Source organism: Hippopotamus amphibius, chromosome 5, assembly GCF_030028045.1.
Source record: "Hippopotamus amphibius kiboko isolate mHipAmp2 chromosome 5, mHipAmp2.hap2, whole genome shotgun sequence".
NCBI classification, from domain to species: Eukaryota; Metazoa; Chordata; class Mammalia; order Artiodactyla; family Hippopotamidae; genus Hippopotamus; species Hippopotamus amphibius.
In genome coordinates, this window is record NC_080190.1 from 15,672,732 (window position 1) to 15,696,156 (window position 23,425).

A 23,425-nucleotide genomic window follows, 5' to 3' on the forward strand; every position below is an offset into this window, starting at 1 on the left:
AATAAAATTAATGCAATTCTAATTAAATACAAGATTTTTTTGGACTTGTTAAATGAGACAATTTTATCTAGGAAAATAAGCACAGAAGAATCAATAATGATGATTAAGGAGAGAAGACTGCCTTGCTAGATATTAAATCATGCTATGAAACTAGACTAATAGAAAAAACAAATAGAGAAGATAAAGTACAGAAAGACACACGGGCATGCACATACACATAAAGTATGAATTTAATATATGATAAATGTAGAATTTCAAATTAGTTGGAAGAAGGTGAATTATGTAATAAATAGTGTTAAATAACTGACTAGTCATTCGGAAAAAAATAAAGCTGAATTCCTAACCTCTAACACAAAAATAAACTCTTGGTGGATATAAAATATAAGTGGGAAAAATGAAACAGAAAATTACCACAAGTAAACATGGGTGGAATTATTATTATTATTATTATTATTATTATTATTATTAATGTTGTACAGAGAAAGCCTTTCTAAGCTGGAGACAAAATCCAGAAGCCATAACGGAAGAGAATGATGAAGACAACTGCAAAAGTTTAAAATTTCTGCACGGCACTCAGATCTACGCAGACACCCCCAGAGATACATACAGACTTACTATAAGCACAAACGTAAACAATAAACTAAGGCACAAGAGTTATAACACATGACACAGGGCTAACTTCATTAATTTACAAAAAGCTCATATAAATCAGTAAGAGTAAAAATACAGAAAGATGAACAAAGAATATAAACAGATTAGTCAAAGAAAAAGAAAAATATAAATGGTCAATAAATTCGGAGAAATAAATTCAACACAGTGCAAAATCAAAAGAAATGATAATTAAACCAACAATGAAAATTGATTTGTCAGATTGGCAAAGATTAAAGTCATCGATAATGCCCAGATTGGTAATGGTAAGGGATAATAATTTAGGAAAATAGGCATTCCTATGCAGTTGGTAGGAAAATTAATTCAGTGCTATAAGGAGTGGGATTTAGTATTAAGCCTCTTAATACTTCCCTTTGACTTAACAATTTCCTTAGTAGATTTTTATCACACAAATACATTCACAAAAATACAGAGAGATAACACGCAGATAATTAGAGGCCCTTGTTGTTGGTCACGTAGGTTGATTCTTAATTTTTATTTTATTTTGTTTTCATCTCAAATCACCACCAGTAGCACCACCTGTGTACCGTTTCCCACCTTCACTGGGAATTTAGCTTCTTTTTATAATTTTCAACTCTACCTCCCTACTGGCTCCAATCCATCAATATTTAAATATGTTCAAATATCTCCCATCTCATAAAAGAAAAAAGGACAATCCCACTTTCTCACTAAAAACCCTCCCCTGACCTCACACCCTCTTTCTATATTATTCACAGAGAAACTTCTTCAAAGATTTATCTACGCTCATGGCCGCCATTTCCTCTCCTCACTACTCAACTCATTACAATCTGGCTTCTGCCCTTCTTCTCTAATTACCTCAATCTGCTGCTTTTCCTAAAGATCACCAGGGACATCCAGTTGCTGCTTCTTAGTCCTTATGGTTGACAGTTTGGCAGCTTTGCTGAATACTCTCAAATACTCTCTCCCCTAGGTGATTCCAACCTCACACAGCAATGTATCCTTTCTTGAATGTGCTTACATTTCTCCAAGCTCTTTCTCACACACTGCTGGCTTTTTTTCCTCTTCTTGAAAGTCATGGTGTTACTCAGGGTTCTAGTGTTTTCTTTCAATACAGTCTCCCTAGGTAATTCCCTGTATTTAATAGTTCCAGCCCAAACCTCTCTCTGAGTTCTTAACTTAAATATCCAACTATCTGACATCTAGACCCAAACCTCTCACTTGGCTAATCCCTATCACCCTTCATATCTCGTCTGGAAGTCACTTGCTCAGGTAGTCCTTTCTTAACTATCTAGTTCAGGTTAGGTTCTCTTACATGTACATATATCAGTTTGTACTTCTCTTTCTGAAGCAGTCATCAATTTATGATTATCTCATTTATACTGTTTGAGATAGAGCATTAAACAAAATGAAGTCCCCGCCATTATGGAGATTACATTTCATATGGAAACCCTAGAGACATACTTTTTGAAAGTATAGAACCAACAGTTTCAAGTACCATGGAAGCAAATCTGCTAAAATAAATTCATATTTCTTGAAGAAAGGACATAAAATAGGGGGCTTCTACACTATTTGTGGCATCAAGGACCTTTTTTCTTTATCATTTTTATAGAAGAATAATTTACATAAAGTTTGTCCATTTACAGCATACAATTTCATGAGTTTTGACCATCATATATACCATGAAACCACTACCACAATTAATAAATCATGTATTTCCATCAATCCCCCCAAATTCCTGTGCCCCTTTGCAGTTCATACATTCCAACTTAGGCAACCACTGATCTGCTTGTTGTCACTTGCTGGCATATATAGTCTGCACTGTATATAGTATGTATTTTTCTGTGTCTAGCTTATTTCACTCACCATATCATTCTGAGATGCATCCATGTTGCGTGTCAGCAGATTTATTATTTTTATTAAGTATTCCATTGCATGGATATACCAATTTTGTTTATCCACTCATCTCTTTATCTTAATTAACCTCAACATTTAAGCTATGTTCAGTTTTATAAATAAAGTTTCTAAAAATTTGGTGTGGACATATGCTTCATTTCTCTGGAGTATCTAGCTGTGGAATGTCTGGGTCATATGGTAAATGTACGTTTAACTTTTTGGGAAACTGCAAAACAATTTTCCAAAGTGGTTGTATGATTTATTTTACATTTGCATCATTATCATATGCATTTCAAGTGCTCCACAGTCTTGTCAACACTTGCTATGATCAATCTTTTTAATTTTAATAAAGTGAATAAACAGTGATATCACTTTGTGGTTTTAATTTGAATTTTCCTTACAACTAAAGATATTGAGTATTTTTTCACATGTTCATTGGTCATTAGTATATACTCTTTTGTGAAGTTCAAACCTTTTTCCCCTTTTACAATGTTTCATTGCTTCCTTATCAAGTTGTAAGAGTTCATTACATTCTGGATAATAGTACACTACCAGATATGTGTATTTGCAAATATTTTCTCCAAGTCTGTGCTTTGTTTTTTCATTTTTAAGTAGTATTTTAAATATTTAAGTCCAATGTATTTTTTTATTTTATGGTTTATGTTTCTGTGTCCTATCTAAGGCATCATTGCTTATCTCAAGATCGTGAAGATTTCCTATGTTTTCTCCTAGCAGTTTCATAAATTTATCTTTTATATTTACTTGTATGTCCATTTTGAGTTAATTTTTAATATGGTGTGAAGTAAGAGTTAAGAATCATTGTTTTGTAATGGATGTCCAATTATTCCAGCACCATGCATTGAAAGGAATTTCCATTATCCACTGGATTGCCTTGCTACTTTCACTGAAAATTAATTGACCATATATGTGTAAGTCGATTTCTGGACTCTTTTCCATTCCAGTGATCTACATGTCTGTTCTTAAGCCAATGACACATTATCTTGATTACTGTAGCTTTTTAGCAATTTTGAAACCAGGGAGTATAAATCTCTGAATTTTGTTCTTTTTTTAAAAAATTGTGGCCATTCTAAGTCATTTGTATTTCCACATAAATATTAGAATCTTCTTGTCAAGGTTTAATAAACCTTAACATGACTTTTATTGAGATTCTGTTGAACCTAAGATCCATTTGAAGAGAACTGACATAATTAAAAAATTGAATTTTCCAATCTATGAACATGGTATATCTATTTACTTACATAGATAAATCCTTCCCTAATGTCTCTCAGTAATGCTTAGTTTACAGTGTAGAAGTCCTGCATGTCTTTTATTAAATTTGTTCCTATATTATTTTTTGATCCTGTTTAAATGGCATTTTTATTCCATTTTCTTATTGTTTGCTGTTAGCACATAAAAATTAAACTGATTTTTATACATTAATCTGGCATTCTGCAAACTTACTTTATTGACATTAATTTTAGTAATTGTTTTGTAAATTCCTTACTTATTTTCTACATAAGCAATCATGTAATCTACCCATCTACCAATTATTTTTATCCTTTCTTATCTGTATGCCTTTATTCCCCTTGTCTTACTGCAATGGCTAAAATGGCTAGGACATCCAGAGTCATGTTGAATAAAAGTGGTATTAATGGGCAACCTTGCCTTATTCTCAATCTTTGTGGGAAAGAATTTAATATGTCACCATTATGTATGATGTTAGTATTCAATATTTCACCATTAAGTATAATGTTAGCTGTAGGCTTTTCATACAGGATACTTACCAGATTGAGAAAGTTCCCTTCTATTCCTGGTTTTCTGAATGTTACATAGGACTGTACAGATCCACTTACCAGGCCCCCTTTCCATTTCTTAATGTTTTAGTTGTCATATATGTATATGACATACATGTATACAAATTGCCTCTACATGCATTATAAACTCCACAAGAGGATACATTTTTTTGCTTTAAGAAGTCATATGTATTTTTAAAAATTAAGAGAATATATATGTATTTATATTTCATTTGCCATTTCTGATTATTTTAATTCATTAAGATCTTAGTTTGTCTCTGGTGTCATTTTTACTTCTACTTGGAGGGCTTCCTTCAGCACTTCTTGTTGTTCAGGCACAGTGGCAATGAATTCTCTTGATTTTCCTTTACTTGAAAATGTCTATTTTACCTCCATTTTTGAAGGATTTTCCCCTGGATATAGAGATTTACTTTTCTTTCAACACTTTCAAGATGTTATTCCACTGTCTTCTTGACTTCATGGTTTCTAGTGACAAGTACAAGGTCATTGGATTAACTGCTCCCTATTTTCAAGATGTTTTCTTTATCTTCAGCTTTTCAATTATTTGACTACTTTTATGTCCCTACGCATGGAGTTCTTTGAATTTATCTTATTTGCTTTTGCTGAGCTTCTTGAATCTATGAATTAATGTTTCTCAGCAAATTTAAGACATTTTCTGCCATGATTTCTTCAAAAATATTTTCTGCCCCATTCTCTTTCCTTCAGAAACTCTAATCATTTGCATGTTAGACATTTTGAAATTGTCCCACAGGTCCCTGAGTTTCTATTTTTTCATTTTGTTTTGTTCCAACTTTTTTGCTCTTCTTCAGATTGGGTAATTTCTATTAATCTAGCTTCATGGCCATTGGCTCCTCTGTCACTCCATTCTGCTATTAAGTGAAATTTTTATTTCAGATATTTTTTCTTTCAGTTCTATTAAAGGAATGTTTATTTGATCCTTTTTTTTAAAGCTCTTTATTGGAATATAATTGCTTTACACTATTGTGCCAGTTTTTGAGGTACACCAAAGTGAATCAGCTGTATTTATACATATATCCCCATATCCCCTCCCTCCCGTGACTCCCTCCCACCCACTCTCCCTATCCCAGCCCTCTAAGTCATCACCCATCATTGAGTTGATGTCCCTATGTTATGCAGCAACTTCCCACTAGCTATCTATTTTACATTTGGTAGTGTATATATGTCAATGCTACTTTCTCACTTTGTCCCAGCTTCCCCTTTGCCTCCCCGCCCCCACCCCGTGTCCTCAACTCTGTTTTCTACATTTGCATCTTTATTCTTGCCCTGTCACTGGGTTCATCAGTACCATTTTTTTTAGATTCCATATGAGTTAGCATACAGTATTCGTTTTTCTCTTTCTGGCTTACTTGGCTCTGTATGACAGGCTCTAGGTCCATCCACCTCACTACAAATAATTCAATTTCATTCCTTTTTGTGGCTGAGGAATATTCCATTGTATATATGTGCCACATCTTCTTTATCCATTCATCTGTTGATGGGCATTTAGGTTGCTTCCATGTCCTGGCTATTGTAAATAGTGCTGCAATGAACATTATGGTACATGTTTCTTCTTGGATTATGGTTTTCTCTGGGTATATGCCCGGGAGTGGGATTACTGGGTCATATGGTAGTTCCATTTTTAGTTTTTTAAGGAACCTCCAAACTATTCTCCATAGTGGCTGTACCAACTTACATTCTCACCAACAGTGCAGGAGAATTCCCTTTTCTCCACACCCTCCAACATTTATTGTTTCTAGATTTTTTGATGATGGCCATTCTGACTGGTGTGAGGTGATACCTCATTGTGGCTTTGACTTGCATTTCTCTGATGATTAGTGACGTTGAGCATCTTTTCATGTGTTTGTTGGCCATCTGCATGTCTTCTCTGGAGAAATGTCTATTTAGGTCTTCCGCCCATTTGTGGATTGGGTTATTTGCTTTTTTGGTATTAAGCTGCACGAGCTGCTTGTATATTTTGGAGGTTAATCCTTTGTCAGTTGCTTTGTTGGCAAATAGTTTCTCCCATTCTGAGGGTTGTCTTCTTGTCTTGTTTATGGTTTCTTTTGCTGTATAAAAGCTTTTAAGTTTCATTAGGTCCCATTTGTTTATTCTTGATTTTATTTCCTTCATTCTAGGAGGTGGGTCAAAAAGGATCTTGCTTTGATGGATGTCATAGAGTGTTCTGCCTATGTTTTCCTCTAGGAGTTTTATAGTGTCTGGCCTTACATGTAGGTCTTTAATCCATTTTGAGTTTATTTTTGTGTATGGTGTTAGGAAGTGTTCTAACTTCATTCTTTTACATGTAGCTGTCCAATTTTCCCAGCACCACTTATTAAAGGCTGTCTTTTTTCCATTGTATATTTTTGCCTCCTTTGTCAAAGATAAGGTGTGTGGGTTTATCTCTGGGCTCTCTATTGTGTTCCATTAATCTATAGTTCTGTTTTTGTGCCAGTACCATTACTGTCTTGATCACTGTAGCCTTGTAGTATAGTTTGAAGTCAGGAAGCCTGATTCCACCAACTTCATCTTTCCTTCTCAAGATTGCTTGGGCTATTCGGGGTCTTTTGCGTTTCCATACAAATCATAAGATTTCTTGTTCTAGTTCTGTGAAAAATGCCGCTGGTAATTTGATAGGGATTGCGTTGAATCTGTAAATTGCTTTGGGTAGGATAGTCATTTTCACAATGTTGATTCTTCCAATCCAAGAACATGGTACGTCCCTCCATCTGTTTGTGTCATCTTTGATTTCTTTCATCAGTGTCTTATAGTTTTCTGCGTACAGGTCTTTTGCCTCCCTAGGCAGGTTTATTCCTAGGCATTTTATTATTTTTGCTGCAGTGGTAAATGGAGTGTTTCCTTAATTTCTCTTTCTGCTCTTTCATTGTTAGTGTATAGGAATGCAAGAAATTTCTGCGCATTAATTTTGTACCCTGCTACTTTACTAAATTCATCAAATAGTGCTAGGAGTTTTCTGATAGAATCTTTAGGGTTTTCTATGTGTAATGTCATGTCATCTGCAAAGAGTGACAATTTTACTTCTTCTTTTCCAATTTGGATTCCTTTTATTTCGTTTTCTTCTCTGATTGCTATGACTAATACTTCCAAAACTATGTTGGATAATGATGGTGAGAGTGGACACCCTTGTCTTGTTCCTGTTCTTAGAGGGAATGCTTTCAGTTTTTCACCATTGAGAATGATGTTGGCTGTTGGTTTGTCATATACGGCTTTGATTATATTAAGGTAATTTCCTTCTATGACCATTTTCTGGATTTTTTTATCTTAAATGGATGTTGAATTTTGCGAAAAGCTTTTTTTGCATCTATTGATATTATCATATGGTTTTTATCCTTCCATTTGATTCTTTATTACATTTTATGTTTCTCTGCTGCGATTACCTATCTTTTCATCTATTACAAGTGCATTTTTTTTAACTCATTGAGCATAGTTAATAAAGCTGCTATAAAGTCTTCAACTCCAATATCTAGACCACTATGGGTTTGGCATCTTATGATTTTCTTTTGATACTAGGTCACATTTCACTGATTCTTCATAGGTCAAGGAATTTTGGATTGCATCCTGAACAGTGTGAATATCATGCTGTGGAGATTCTGAATTTTTTCAAAATAATAGCCACCCTAAATGGGTGTTAAGTGATACCTCACTGTGGTTTTGATTTCCATATCCCTAATGACTATTTAGGTTGCACATGTTTCACGTGCTTATTGCCCATTTCTTTGGAAAAATGGTCTATTCAAATCCTATGCTCATTTTTTAATTGGGATGTTTATTTTTTTGGTGTTCAGTTATAGTTTTATTATACTGTGGATATTATTCCCTTATCAAAGATATGATTTGAAAATATTTTCTCCCATTCTGTGGGTTGTGTTTTTACTCTCTTGATAGTGTCCTTTGATGTACAAAGGATTTTAATTTTGAACAAGTACAATGTATCTATTTTTTCTCTTATTGCCTGTTTTTGTATCCAAGAAATCATCACCAAATGCAATGTCATGAGGTATTTCCCATATGTTTTCTTCTAAAAGCTTCATTATTTTATTTTTAAATTTAAGACTTTGATCCATTTTTAGTTAATTTTTATGTACAGTGTAAGATAAAGGCTCAACTTCATTCTTTTGCATGTGGTATCCAGTTTTCTAAGCAGCATTTATTGAAAAGACTGTTCTTTCCCATTGAATGGTCTTGGCAGCCTTATCAAAAATCATTTGACATAAGGGTTTATATTTGAGCCCCTTATTCTATTCCATTGTTCTATATGCCTGTCTTTATTCCAGTATCACACTGTTTTGATTACCATAGCATTTTATTAAGTTTTGAAATCAGGAAGTGTGAGTCATCCAACTTTGTTCTTGTTTTGGCCACTTGGGATCCTTTGGGATTTCATATAAATTTTAGAATGGGTTTTTCTATGCATGAAAAAAATGCTGTTGGAATTTTGATAGAGATTGTATTGAATCTATAGATTACTTTGGATAATACCATCATAGCAATATTAAATTTTCCAATCCATGAACATGGTTTATCTTTCCATTTATTTAGGTCTTCTATAATTTCTTTGAGTAATGTTTTATAGTTCTCAGTGTACAAGTCTTTCATCTCCTTGGTTATTTTTCTTCCTAAGTACTTCCTAAGTACTTCCTTTTGGTGCTATTATAAGTGAAATTTTGAAATATTGCTCTTTGTTAGTACATAGAAATACAAATAATTTTTGTGTGTTGACTTTACATTCTGCAACTTTGCTGTATTTATTTATTAGCTTAAGTGTTTGTTTTGTTTGTTTGTTTGATTTTTTTGTGGAATTGTTAGGTGTTCTACCTATAAGATTATGCCATCTGGGAACAGAGATATTTTACTTCTTCCTTTCCAATTTGGGTGTTTTTTTATTTCCTTTTCTTACCTAACTGATTTGGCTAGAATTATCAATACTGTTGTGAATAGAAGTGGTGACATCCATGACTTTTTAAAGAAAAGTAATTTTAGAGTATCTCCTAAGGTTAATACCTATTTAAACCTGTGTTCTACACCTATGATCATTAAATAACAGTAAACATGAATATTCTCTAAGGGACTTAAAAAATTTTGTTCCCTATTCTGATTCAATAAAACTGGGATGAGACTCAAGCATTTAATGTATTTTTTTAAAACTTCCCAGATGTGTGCCTGTGGTTAAGAACCTCCATCCTATACTCTCTACCCAAAGCAATTTACCTGAGAACCTCATTTCCTTCATCTATAAAATTATACTAATTAAAAAGCATGATCCCTGTATTTTTAAGGGTTTAATTATGTTCCAGGTAGCATTCCACATACTTAAAAATTATTTCATTGAATCCTCACAACAACCTTGTTAAGGTCATTATTATTATCCTCCGTCTTTACAGATGAGGAAACTGAGGCAAAGAAAACTTATGTATCTTGCCCCAAATCACGTATTACTCTCTGCTGGTTCTCCTTTTGTCCTCTTTGATGTCTCTGTCTCATTCTTCTTCTCTTCCTTTCTTTAAATGCTATGCTTTCCCAGTTTCTGTCTTTGGTCTTTGCTCCACCTCTATGTTCCCTCTCCATGTTCTCTTTGAATTATTTCACCAACCCCTCTGGATTCCCCACCTAATAGTCTAGCTCTGATCTCACGTATCAGCTTCACAACCAAATTTCCACCTGCTACCTGGACACTTCCACCTGCTCATCCCTTAGACATCTCCAACTAAAACCACCTGAAACAAAACTTAATCTTTTTTGTCCAGAAAAGGCTATAGTTCACCTCTACCTCTGCTCTTCTGACTAGCACCATATTCTGCCCAATCTCTGAAGTTTGAAAACTGTGACTCATGCTTGACTTTCTATATATCTGTTTACATTAATCAACGATACAGTTCAATACAGTCCTGTCATTCTTCCTAAACATCTTTTTAATTCATCTTCTCCTCTCTTTGGTGACTTCTTTAGTTCAGGATCCTATCAAAGACTGCAATAACCTGCATACTAGTGTTTCTGAAATAAAATTCTCCCCACCCCACTGTGTAACTGTGTTTCCTAGTTTAAACTGGATTGATGGTAAAATGAGGATCACAGAATCAGTATTACCTTATTATAGCTTCTATCACATTATACTATAAACATCTGATTATGTATTTGATTCCTCTACTTTTTAGTTTTTTATCCCCAGGACCTAAATAGTAGCTAACACATAACAGGTAGTTAACAGAATTTGATTATTAAATAATGACCAACACTCACGTCGCATCTACGTCTAAAGAATTTAAGACTGCTCACAATAAAAGATACATGTAATTATGACAAAATAGAATAGCTATGCAATAACCCAATTTACTTATTAAAAAGTTAAATTAATAAGTTATTTTCATTAATGCCAGATAAATGAGGTGGTACTATGTATCCATACCCATTTTCAGAATGTTAGCCTCGTTTTCTAAGTCAGATATTTGAATCTTGACATTTTCTTTCATCAAAAGTTCTCGTTTCTTTGTTATTTCATACTCATTATTGAAGTCTGTAATTTCCTTAATAAATTTTTCTTCCTCCTCTGTCACTTTTCTCTTTGTAGCCTCCTGAGAAAAGGAGACAAAGGATCAAATATAGGTAATAATTGCAACAATATTTTTCTTTAGTGATTTAAAATGCAATCATTTGGAAATATTAACAACAAAATAGAAAATTATACTTCCTTGTATTAAAATGCTGTACTCCTCCAGTAATATTAATTAAAAAACTGAAGTTATTACATAATTACAAGCAACTATTTTGAGAGTGAAAGATTTACTCACAATGTTTTAGGAGAATTACTGAGGTAGAAATTGTACCATCCATCATTATGTATATGTTTGTTTGTGTATTAAACTTACAGCCATATATGCTCTTTTGTCATTGAAAAATGGGTGGTAAAATAATTAAATGACCAAAGTTGAAAATGAAAGTCTATACTCAAAGGAATTATTGTCTTACAGAATTTAAAAACAAACAAACAAAGAAATCCAAGAAAACCTTTTAAAATTCAAACAATGAAGGTAAAATTATATATTCATTTCAAATTCAGTTCTAAATAATAGTTACATTTCATGAAATGTCAACATGGAGTAGAAATAAGAATTTCCAAAAACTTTAAGCAATGCTAGAACCTAAACATTTTGACAACGGTAGAACTTAAACCTTACTGCATTCTCCTCTTTTTTTCTAAGAAATGTAACTAATTATGAGCTACATTTTGAAACTGGCCATGTCATTCATAACCATTTGGTGGTTGATTCTGTTGATTCTGACTTTAGATATATGTTTTTAATATTTTAAAATGTATTTTTTTCAAAATGTCTATTAGTTACAATTCATATTCCTAAACTGTCCTTATTTAAAACTATGAGAGTCTGTTGCCTCTGACTTATGATAAAAAGATAAACAAAATCTATCCTTTTACCCACATCCATTAATATGCCCAAAGTGTGAATCTCTCTGCCTTTCAAAAGCATTGAAACCAAGGTCTTGAAGCCTGAGCAATTCAAATCAGTTTCACCATTTCTTTTATGCTTATTACAATTGCAAATAATTTCTATACTGCACCCTGCCAATAAAATTCTTTCACGCTATATTACTCTACCAACTGGTTTAAAATAGCACTTAATAATCTTTCATATCTGAACAGGACTATCTGCCAATATGCATATGGATAATTTTTCTAAAAGTACACCTAAGAATATTTTAACACTTTTTGATACAGTTAGTGAAATAAAGTTTTCTAAGTGGCTAGAGACTTACAAAGGTTTGGAGAAGCATATTCCTTTGGTTTCTAATTTCACTGCACTGTCTTTCTAAGGCATTTTCATGAGTTTTCAAAAGCTGTAAGAGGAAGGCTTTTTGAGAAAACTGCTGAACCTTTAAAGTAAAAAAAAAAAAGAAAAAGAAATCAGAATGAAACAATTAGACATTTTTGGGTACCTTAGTTAACAGATCTGTGTAGTATAAAAATTTTTATGTTAATCTTTAAAATGCAAAATAAATTCACATTAAACATCTTACTTTATATGCTCTATCTTAAATTATTTTATAAATACTTTATAATTATAATTTTTATAACTCTTCCCCTAATAAGACTATAGGCACCTCAAGGGCATAGAATATGTTTGCTTTTTCCTTTCTAATACCTAGCACATTTTGTAGTTTAGGTACTAAAGCTTTTTGATGACACACATTGAAATCTGCTTCAAGACAGCTTGTTTTAAAGAACAAATTTCTATTCTCATCATTTACATGGAAGATATGGATGAATAAATCATGTATACAATATGACTAATAAAATAATGAGATAAAACCTACAAACCACAGGCAAAAACCCAGCCCCCATGACTATAGTTACACCAAATAAAACACCAATCTGCTGAAGTCCTCAAATGGGTTTTGAGAACTCATTTTTTATTTTAGTACCTCATTTGGTTCTAACTAGCAAAAGATATAATAAATAAATAATAGATATGTAACAGTTATTTCATTTGGGCTATAAAGAATAGCATCTCTTGAGACCGTGAATAATGAAATGAAAGTCAGGAAGCTTTAATATATAAAAGCTAAAAATGATGCCAGACTGGAAATAATATTTCTACTACATTCAGTACTGGCCCTCATAAGAAAGCATCACTTCAAGTCTGGGGCTGTTCCCATCTCCACAGAGAAAAGAAAAAGGAAATAAATTCAACTTAAATTGCAGAAAGCAAGATTTATGTTAGCTATAAGACCTTCCTCAAGGTGAGAGACAGGTTGTGAAATCTCTGTCCCAGAAGATATTGAATAGTAAAAGCTTAGGAATAGTCTAGTCCAGAGGCAAAGGGTTGGCCTAAAAGACATTTTGAAATGATATGGCTAAAAAGCCCTAGAAATACTGGCATTAAAAAGAAAGCAGCTGCAATAAAACAGAAAACATGATCTTAAATTTATATAATATCATACCCTATCTGCCCATACCTTCAGCACTTGGTGCTGATTTTATCAACTCTATCTCAAGAAAGATATCAAATAGAGAAAGATTAGAAAGGTGCAATTTACATGACCAAAGGAATTCAGAAAATACTTTCAAAATTAGGGGAAGGGAGAATGGGGCAGTTATTAGCATTTTACTATCTGAGAAGAAAGAAATTAGAAAACATATGGTCTGATCTATAAAATCATATAGAAACTGGTAACAAAGGTGAATAAGAGTATGATCACGAATTTTATCACATTTATTTTGAATAAGAAAATACTTCTGAGCTGTTTAGTATATGTTATATAAATGAGAATAAAATGAGTTCCAGAGAAGTTAATACCTCAGCAAAGGTTATACAATTAATTATGGGCAAACCCAGGACTAAAATTCAGGCCTTCTGATTTCACTGCTTCTAAATCATGATACTAACATGGAAATAAGAGAACTATTTCAAAGTAACAAAAAGATACTTTTGGAACTAAAAAGGGACTTGTCTCTGACAACAGTATAAGTTAAAAGCATATAAGTTTAAGAGACAGAAAAATTACCAAATAGTAGGTCCACCAGAACTTATTGAGAGGAGGTTGCTTGCAGTATATTCCTAACTCTCCGAGTTGCAATTAAGAACAATAACCATGAATGTCTACAAAACTGCTTTGAGACCAAATATCAGGCTGGATAAATTTTGGTTTAATACAATCAGGTATTTCATGTAATATGCCTAATTTAGGAATTCTGATTCTGTTTCTACCACTGGTCTATAGTCAAACCTACATTGAAAACCAAAAATGGAGAAAATATTATCAAACTAAAGAATTTTAAAATAAGACAAGCAAATTTATTACTCAAATTCAGAAAGGCCTTATGTTAAGGACTCAGAAATTAAGGTGTTCTGTTCCAACTATCACCAAGACCTAAAATTATCACTGAGCTCTTCTTTCTTAAAATGGAAAATAACAATTATTAAGGAGAGATATTAGACATATTGGCATTTAATTAGAATGTTATAGCATAACTTGAAAAAATGAACCCTAATACCCCAAATGAAAATTAGACAACTGTTCAAAAGATCTATAAGAAGGGTATAGCTATAATTTTCCTCTTCCCTAAAATTCTATGTCAATTACCCATTTTGAGGTCTTTTTTACTTCTTTGTTTTAATTATTATTATTGGTGTACTCTTCACTCTTTCTGTTTTACACCATCTTTATCTTTTACTCATACATTTTCCTCTTTTAATCAAGACCTAAAAAGTCCCAGAGAATCAATAACTACAGAAAGATTACAGTAACATTAATTTTTAAATTTACTTAGGATCTGTGATGAAAATATTTAATGCATAATGGAATTGGCAAGTAGGGAAAAGAGAGTAATAGAGAAAAGCAGGACTTTGGCAAAGTTCAAGTTAGGAAGGTCAAGAAAGAACAGATTGCCTATGATCCACTGACTTAAAAGTTGAGGAAGGCAATAAGTTGTGGTTGCAGAAACTACATGGGGTCTAATATTATTAGACCTTCTGTTTTAATGGAACTAATGGGACAAACACCTTAGGATCCATCCAGTTCCACTCTACCAAGTATAAATTATTAACTTTCACTACTAAAAAAGCTTTTCAAGACCACCTATTTGCAGAATGTTTCTCATTGTTCCTTTTGTCTTCCTGTTATCACAACTCATTTCTTAAATTATTTCTCACATTCTTGCTTTTGAAAACCAGACTTACTGATATATAAATATTCCAAATATAACCCTGAGAATGTTGATAGGATCACAAGATGAGGTCATTTCACAGAATAAATTATCATCAGAAGTCTCTCATCTTTCTTTTGTTGCAAAAGTGATGGGTGGGAATCAGAACTGGGAAAATACTATAAGAGATGTAAAACTGTGATTTAAACAGATATTTTTTAACTTACCTGAGTCAGGTTTGAATTGAGACACTATCTTATATCCATGGTAGCCTGGACATCCATGATAAATAAAAACTTAAGAAACTACCAGCTTGGGGCTTCCTAGGTGGCGCAGTGGTTGAGAATCCGCCTGCCAATGCAGGGGACACGGGATCGATTCCTGCTCCAGGAAGATCCCACATGCCACGGAGCAACTAAGCCCAAGCGCCACATCTATTGAGCCTGCACTTTAGACCCCGTGAGCCACAACTATTGAGCCCACATGCTGCAATTACTGAAGCCCACGCGCCTAGAGCCCATGCTCTGCAACAAGAGAAGCCACGGCAATGAGGAGCCCACGCACCACAACAAAGAGTAGCCCTCACTCACCGCAACTAAAAAGAAAGCCCACGCACAGCAAAAAAAGACCCAACACAGCCAATAAAATAAATAAATAAATAAATAAATAAATTCATAAATACATAAAAAGTGAAAATGCCTTTAAAAAAAAAAAAGAAGAAACTAACAGCAGTATCTGCTAAATTATCCAGTGATCTCAAGGGGCTACAAACAATAAAAAGAAAAGGGTGGAAGGTTCAAATTTCTCTTTCTCATCTCTTTCCTTCCTCTGAGAACAAATGAAATGAAAATATCTGCGTGCAGCCTTAAAGTTATATTCTAGAATCAAATAGCCAAGTTTTGTGAGAAAATATTGCTGTTTTGGAAAATTTTAATTTATAACAGTGCCAACACTCTGGTTAATTTTACTTCTCTCAGCAATAAAGATTTTATTTTTCCTTTCCCTGTCTTATTTCTCCTGGGATATTTGATTTATCAACAGAGCTTGTAGTTTTCCCAGTGAGCTGACTTATCTGGTCAACTAGGTCAGTTTTCAGCATAGCCATGATTTGTGACCCTTCACTACTACTCTTGCTGCTTGGGAGCCTTTAGGTATTTTTCTACCAGAATAACTTGAAAATTGAGAATGACTGAGGATCTGAAATTAATGTTTGGGTCCAAGTAAGCAAAGTACAAAGTACAATCTACACTTTGTTGTGGTTGCTGTTGCTTAAAATAATTTCAGCCTTCAGGAACTGATATTTTGCTGATTAAATACTCTGCGATAGTAAAATAGGCAACATTACATAAGAAAACAGCATGAAAGTTAGAAGATTTCACATTTGTAATCACAGCAACTGGGGAAAGAATGTGTTTGTTATGACTATGACAAAAGACATTTAAACACTAGAGAACATCAATGAATACTGTATCAATTGCAGATACTAACTTTTTTTAAAAAAGACCCATTTTTTACAAATACATTTCTTAACCACAGATGCAATGCTTAAAGAATAACTCATTATGATACAGTAATCCTAATATAGTAAGCAAGAAAGGTTCAATATTAGTAAATATCAGTCCTTACAATTGCTTATAAGGCTTTACATGATTGCACTCCCTTCCTTATTCCTTCTCTAATCTAATCTTCCTCCCAGTCTTCTCTTCAATCACTCCTCTCTAGCCACACTGGCCTCCTTGTTATTCCCTGAACATCTAGCCACACTCTCTGCAAGGCCTTTGCACTGGCTGTTCCCTGCCTGGAAATCTCTTTCCCCAGATTCCTCATGGTTCATGCCTTAACCTCAGTCAAGTCTTAGCTCATCTCTCATCTTTTCATTAAGGATTATCAGGATGTCTGATAAGACCTCCGGTATTTAGGTCTGTTCTGGAAGCTCTTGTTAATGCAATATGTCAAGAAAAGGAACAGAGATATAATTATTTAAAAAGCTGGCACACAATTCTCTCACTCTTTTGTTTATGTGGGTGAATGTGATTATTGTATACCTAATAAATCCAAGAAACCGTTAGAAATAAAGAAGAGTTCAGTAAAAAAGGCTAGCAACAAAATAAATATCAAAAGCTAGTATTTTTTTCTATTTACCAACAATAAATTTAAAAAAGCATGGAAAAGATCCCATTTACAACAACAAAAACAAAATAAACAAAACACAAATAAACTTAACATAAAGTATTTGAGACCTATATGAAAAAGCCTGTACTGAGGAACATAAAAGAAGGTATAAATAAATAGAAAGATATGCTGTATTCTTGAATGTGAAGATTCAGAGTTGTAAATATATCAATTCTGCCCAAATGAAATTAGTATAATCTTAATTAAAACCCCAATACTTTTGTTTTGTTGGAACTTCACAAAATGATGTCAAATTTATCTAGGAAAACAAACCAAAAAAAAAAAAAATCAGAAAAATTCTGAAAAAGAAATTGTCTTTCCAGAGGTCAAAGATATTTTAAATATAATGTAATTAAGTGAATATAATACTGGTGCCAAAACAAGTAGATTAACAGAATAATACAGAATATTTAAAAACAGACATAAACACACAGTTTCACACATACACACACACACATATATATAACTATATCATAGTGTTTCCAATCAATGAGAAACATGTGACACTTACCCAGGCGAAAATTTTTATTTAAAATAGTAAAGAAAAAAACCTGTAAAAGTAATGGAAAAAAGACACTGAATTTGAGAAACAAAAGGGTTAAAAATTCTAGCAACACAAACATTCTAAATTTTGATTTAAAAAGTCATTAAAAAACCAAACTACAAATAATAAAATTTGCAACAAATGACAAAGAAAGGGTAATATCTATAGCATATAAAAAGCCAGAATTCAACAAGAAAAAGACAAGGAAATGATATGACTAGACAAAATACAAAGTAAATATGAATAATCTGAACAAATGAAAAAATATAAGTAAACTAAAAAGTTCAAATTAAAACCATAAAATATGCCATTTTTCTTGTATTTGTAAAAAAATAATTTCTATTGTACAAATAGTGATATTGTGGGAATACAAACTGGAACTTTTCTGGAGGACAATTTAGAAATTATCAAAAGCTTTAAAAGTACAGCTGACCCTTGAACAACACGGGGGTTAGGGGCATTGACCCTTGATGCAGTCAAAACTCTGCATATAACTTTATAGTTGGCTCTCCATATAACTTTATAGTTGGCTCTCCATATCCACAGTTCTAATCTGCACATTCAATCAATCGGATCATGTAGTATTGCGGTATTTATTTTAAAAAACCCGCACATAAGTGGACCCATGCAGTTCAAAGCTATGTTGTTCAAGGGTCAACTATATCTACTCATTGACAAAGCAATCTGATTTCTAGGACTTTATCCTAAAAAAATATGTGCACAGAGATGCATGTATAAAAGTATCATCACAGTGATATTAATAATAGTCAGTATTAATAGTAATAGTAAATATTTATCAATAGAAAACTACTTAACTAAAATGTGGTATAGCCATTTAGTGGAATACCATGCTACCATTAAAAATTGCTTACTTAGATATGTATTTACTGATATACCCAGGGTGTAGTAAATGGAAAAAAGCAAATTATTTAAGAAAAAATACACATGCATTTAAACAATTCTGAAAGACAACCTCTGAAAATATTAACTATATGGCAGAAATATAGGTGGTTTTCACTCCGCTTTTTGCCTATCTCTATTTTTTAAATATTGCAATAAACAGGCATTACTTTTATGAAGAGTTAATAAGCTAGTTCAATTCAGCAAGAAACAAACAAAAAACTGCATGTTCACTAAACAGAATGGCAGAAGACCCTGAGAATTTCCTAGGAATATAATCCACTCTTCCAGGAGGGACACAAGCAAGCACTCTCAATAAAGACTGAGAGGAAGAGGAGCTCATAATAAAAAGGAAAAGAACATTTTAGAGTAACAGCCTGAACTACTTTCCTACTGTAGTGGTCACATATCTCCCATTCCTTCCACTTTTCTATCTTCTCTTGGGAGAAACTGATTAGAGTTTTAACCAAGAGAAACTGGACTATATTTAAGGCCATGGAACTAGTTTGAATCAAAAGAAGCTGAGGTAGGCAGCCTTTCAACTTATCTTGAAATATTAATTCAGGCAATAACAATTCATAAGACCACACAAGCACCAAAGGCTATGTGAGAAATTCTTCCTGCAGCATGGAGACCATAGGCACAGCTATGCATAGCCAGTTTGCCTTTGACTGTTTCCATATACCTTTTCTGAACCCATTGATGTTCCAAAGTCCATACATAACCTAAATTCACACTTCTCAAAATAACCCTCCATCTCCAAAATTTTTCTCCCCCCTTTCCTCAAATAAAACTCCCATTTCTAGAGAACTGCTGATTCAGCTAGATATTAATCTGATTAGGGAAAGAAGAGTAAAGTACAAATACTGATAGGCCAAGAACATTCTGTAATGATACTTCTTAACCTGAAAGACTCTCGCTGGGCAGCTCCTTTGAAATAAGGTGAATTCCATGCAATTTGACAACTTAGGAGGCAGTACCTTATCTTACCTATAATTACATCTTCCTGTTCTGTCAGGATATAAAGCAATGAAATGCTGAGAGTAGTGATTTTTCGTGTACTTCTTTTAATGGAAGATCTATAAATTGTCACAGATTCTTTAAAACATACATTTTCCTCCTCATAATAACACTTGGCACACAAGCAAGAAAAGATCACACCTCAGTCAAATATTCCACAATAATACTAGAAATTGGGTTAGGGATATTCACAGCAACTTGTCAAACAGCAGCTTTGGTTTTAAAAAGACGGTTCATTCTCAAGAACTCAAGAAAACAAGAATGAGACAAAGAACAATTTTTATATTGTAACTTGGCAAAATGTAAGTCTGAACAGTTCTCACAGAATAACAATATAAACCCTATAAAAATACCGTAACAAGAGAAAAAGAGAATTGCCTGACAGATTGCAGAGAAAGAGTACTGTATGCATCTATAATAATTTTACTACAAAGTACAAAAATTTTTTTTGTTAATCAACTACTTGATGTCCTCAAGAGGATGCAAACAAAAATATGCCCATTAAAAAACAAGAGTAAGCGAGGACATAGGAAAATAAGATAAAAACACAAGCTGAGATAAAAATATAGAACCTTTAAAAAAATGTTAAAAAGACAGCAACACAGAACTTAAATTTACAGAGAATATTCAATAACAGAATTAACACTGCAAAAGATGGAATCAGTGATGTAAAGTATAAAGAATCATCCAAGACCACTAAAAACTAGCAAATAACAGAAGATAAAAGATTCAGAGAACAAAGATCCAAGCTAGAAGAAATAAGGGTACTTGAAAAATAAACCAGAATATAATAGTTATGGTTAAAATGGGAGACTTATCCTTGTTCTAGACAAAATCAACAGGTACATGTATCTGTGCACAAATGTGGAATCATGAGGATAAAAAAACCAATTTCTACAAGCAACTAGGGAAGAAAAAAGAACTAGAATAGATTCATGCACATATTCTTCCTAAAAAATTACTTGAAAAATTATACAGATTGACCAAAAGATAAATAAAAAATAGGAACTCAAAAATGAGGAAGTTGAGGCATTAAGGAATTTTACAGTGAAGAATTCTGGTTAATATGACAGTCCAAACAAATAGGGGAAGGACCCACTTTGTATTCAAAGACAGAGAAATGCTGGATAAAATATAACTAATTTAAAATATGTATCATTTACATAGGTAAGCCAAAAAGTAAAAGAGAGAAATAATCATGCCAGAAATCTTCATGCTAGAATTCAAATCCAAGGGGTATCTTTGAGATATGGTTTTAAGCAGGAGCTATGGTTTTAAAAATGCCCAAATAAGACTCAAAGTCAAAGCCAAAGGGAGACGAAACAGGGCTCATTGGATAAAGTTAGGAATAAAATAAACAAATGGGACCTAATTAAACTTATAAGCTTTTGCACAGCCAAGGAAACCATAAACAAAATGAAAAGACAACCTATGGACTGAGAGAAAACACTTGCAAATGATATTACCAACAAGGGATTAATTTCCAAAATATACAAACAGCTCATACAGCTCAATATAAAAAAAACCGAATCAAAAAATGGGCAGAAGACCTAAACAGACATTTCTCCAAAAAGGACAAACAGATTGCCAAGAGGCACAAGAAAAGATGCTCAATACTGCTAATTATTAGAGAAACGCAAATTAAAACTACAATGAGGTACCACCTCACACCAGTCAAAATGGCCATCATTAAAGTCTACAAATAATAAATGCTAGAGAGGGTGAGGAGGAAAAGGAACCTTCCTATACTGTTGGTGGAAATGTAAATTGGTACAGCCACTATGGAAAACAGTAGGACGATTCCTTTAAAAAACTAAAAACAGAGTTACCATATGATCCTGCAATCCCACTCCTGGGCATCTATGTGGAGAAAACTATAATTCGTAAATATATATGCACCCCAATGTTCATAGCAGCACTATTTACAATAGCCAAGACATGGAAGCATGTCAAGAATGAGATTGACAGATGAATGGATAAAGACAATGTGGTGTATATATACACAATGGGATACTACTCAGCCATAAAAAATAATTAAATAATGCTATCTGCAGAAACATGGATGGACCTAGAGATTATCATATTAAAAGAAGTAAGTCACATAGAGGAAAACAAATATCATATGATATCAATTATTTATGAAATCTATGATACAAATGAACTTATTTGCAAAACAGAAATAGACTCACAGACATAGAAAACAAACTTACGTTTACCAAAGAGGATAGTGAGGCACAGGGAAGAGATAAATTAGGAGTCTGATATTAACATATATACACTACTATATATAAAATAGGTAAACAACAAGGACCTACTGTATAGTGCAGGGAACTATACTCAATATCTTATAATTACCAATAATGGAAAATAATCTGTAAAAGAATACACACACACACACACACACACACACACACACACACACATGCACTTGAAATTAACACACCATTATAAATTAACCATACCTCAATAAAAAAAAAATGCTTGGAAGAAAACTGATGAAGAGATTACCCCTCAGCCTGGAAATGGGGCAGCAGAATGAGTATAAAGACTTCAACAACCATCACTCTTTTCAAATAAAATGTTGCTTTTGTTTTTTTAAGGAAAAAAATTGCCTATTCTGGCTATGTACATGGAGTAGCAAAACTCCATCCACTGGCTTAAAGATGCAGCATAAAAGTGAGCTGCCTCTATTGATCCATGAGTGGAAGAGGAATCATACCCAAGAAACCCCAAACTCAAGTTTGAATTGTTCAAGAATGTAAGATTCAAATGTCTCCTAGCCATGCAGTGCAGAAATCCTGAACTTAAAAATTAACATGAAAATTGGTCCCGAACAAATGAAATCTGCAAGGTTCTGGCAACAGGGGTGAAACTGCTCCTTAGGAATATCTTTTTTATCAAGATAGTATGTAGGACTCCCAGGAAAGAAAAGCCCTACTAAAGATAAGCTCACAATAAAAAATTTTAAAGCTCATAAGGAAATGTACCACCATGTGAGAAGGCCATCAGACGAAACAAGCAGAATTCACAGAAGAGGAAAACAGAAAGCAGAGACTTCTAAGAGAAAAAGATTAAATTAATTTATTCACTCAATAATATTTATTTAACACCTACTGTGACTCAGGCACTGTTCTAGATACTGGGAATAACGGTAGTGAACAAAATAGATGAATATGTATTCTTTGTGAAACTTATGTTCCACTGGGAAGAGACAAACAGTAAAAGATCAATAAAAAAATACATCAGGAGAAAGTAAGTGCTACAAAGAAAAATAAAGCAGAATAGAAGACAGAGATAGTGATGGCATGATTTAATATACAAAGCTAAGGGAGGGTTCTCTACAGCAGTTGTTTGCAAACTTTCTGACCTTATGACTTTTGGTCTTTAAGACTTTAAAGTCTTAAAAAATTATTGAGGCCTTTGATTATTTTTGTGAGTTATATCTATAAATATTTTCAGTGTCAAAGACTGAAACTGAGAAATTTTGGAAAATATTTAATTCATTTAGGAATAATAGATCCAGTGTATGTTAAAATACATTTTTATGAAAATCTAATATTTTCCAAAAGAAAACAAATAGTAAGAAGAGTTGCATTTACTTTTTTTTGCAAATCTCTTCTAATAAAAGACAGCTGGGTTCTCATATCTGCTTCTTTTTATTCAATCTTTTGCAATATGCTTCTTGGTTGAAGTATATGAAAAAAATCTAGCCTCACACAGATATATAGTTGGAAATGGAAGCGTTATTTTAATACCCTTTCTGAACATTTACGCATA

At 33.0% G+C, this 23,425-nt stretch overlaps 1 protein-coding gene across 1 annotated transcript in view; it reads right to left on the reverse strand.

Moving 5' to 3' along the window:
• Window positions 1-23,425, reverse strand: part of CCDC172 (coiled-coil domain containing 172) — a 59,952-nt gene that overhangs the window by 25,262 nt on the left and 11,265 nt on the right. Inside the window, exons 3-4 of the mRNA XM_057737390.1 lie at window positions 12,123-12,239; window positions 10,759-10,924 (exon numbers count right to left, since the gene is read on the reverse strand). Of these exons, the coding sequence (XP_057593373.1) occupies window positions 10,759-10,924; window positions 12,123-12,239 (283 nt within the window). The remainder of the gene's footprint in view (window positions 1-10,758; window positions 10,925-12,122; window positions 12,240-23,425) is intronic.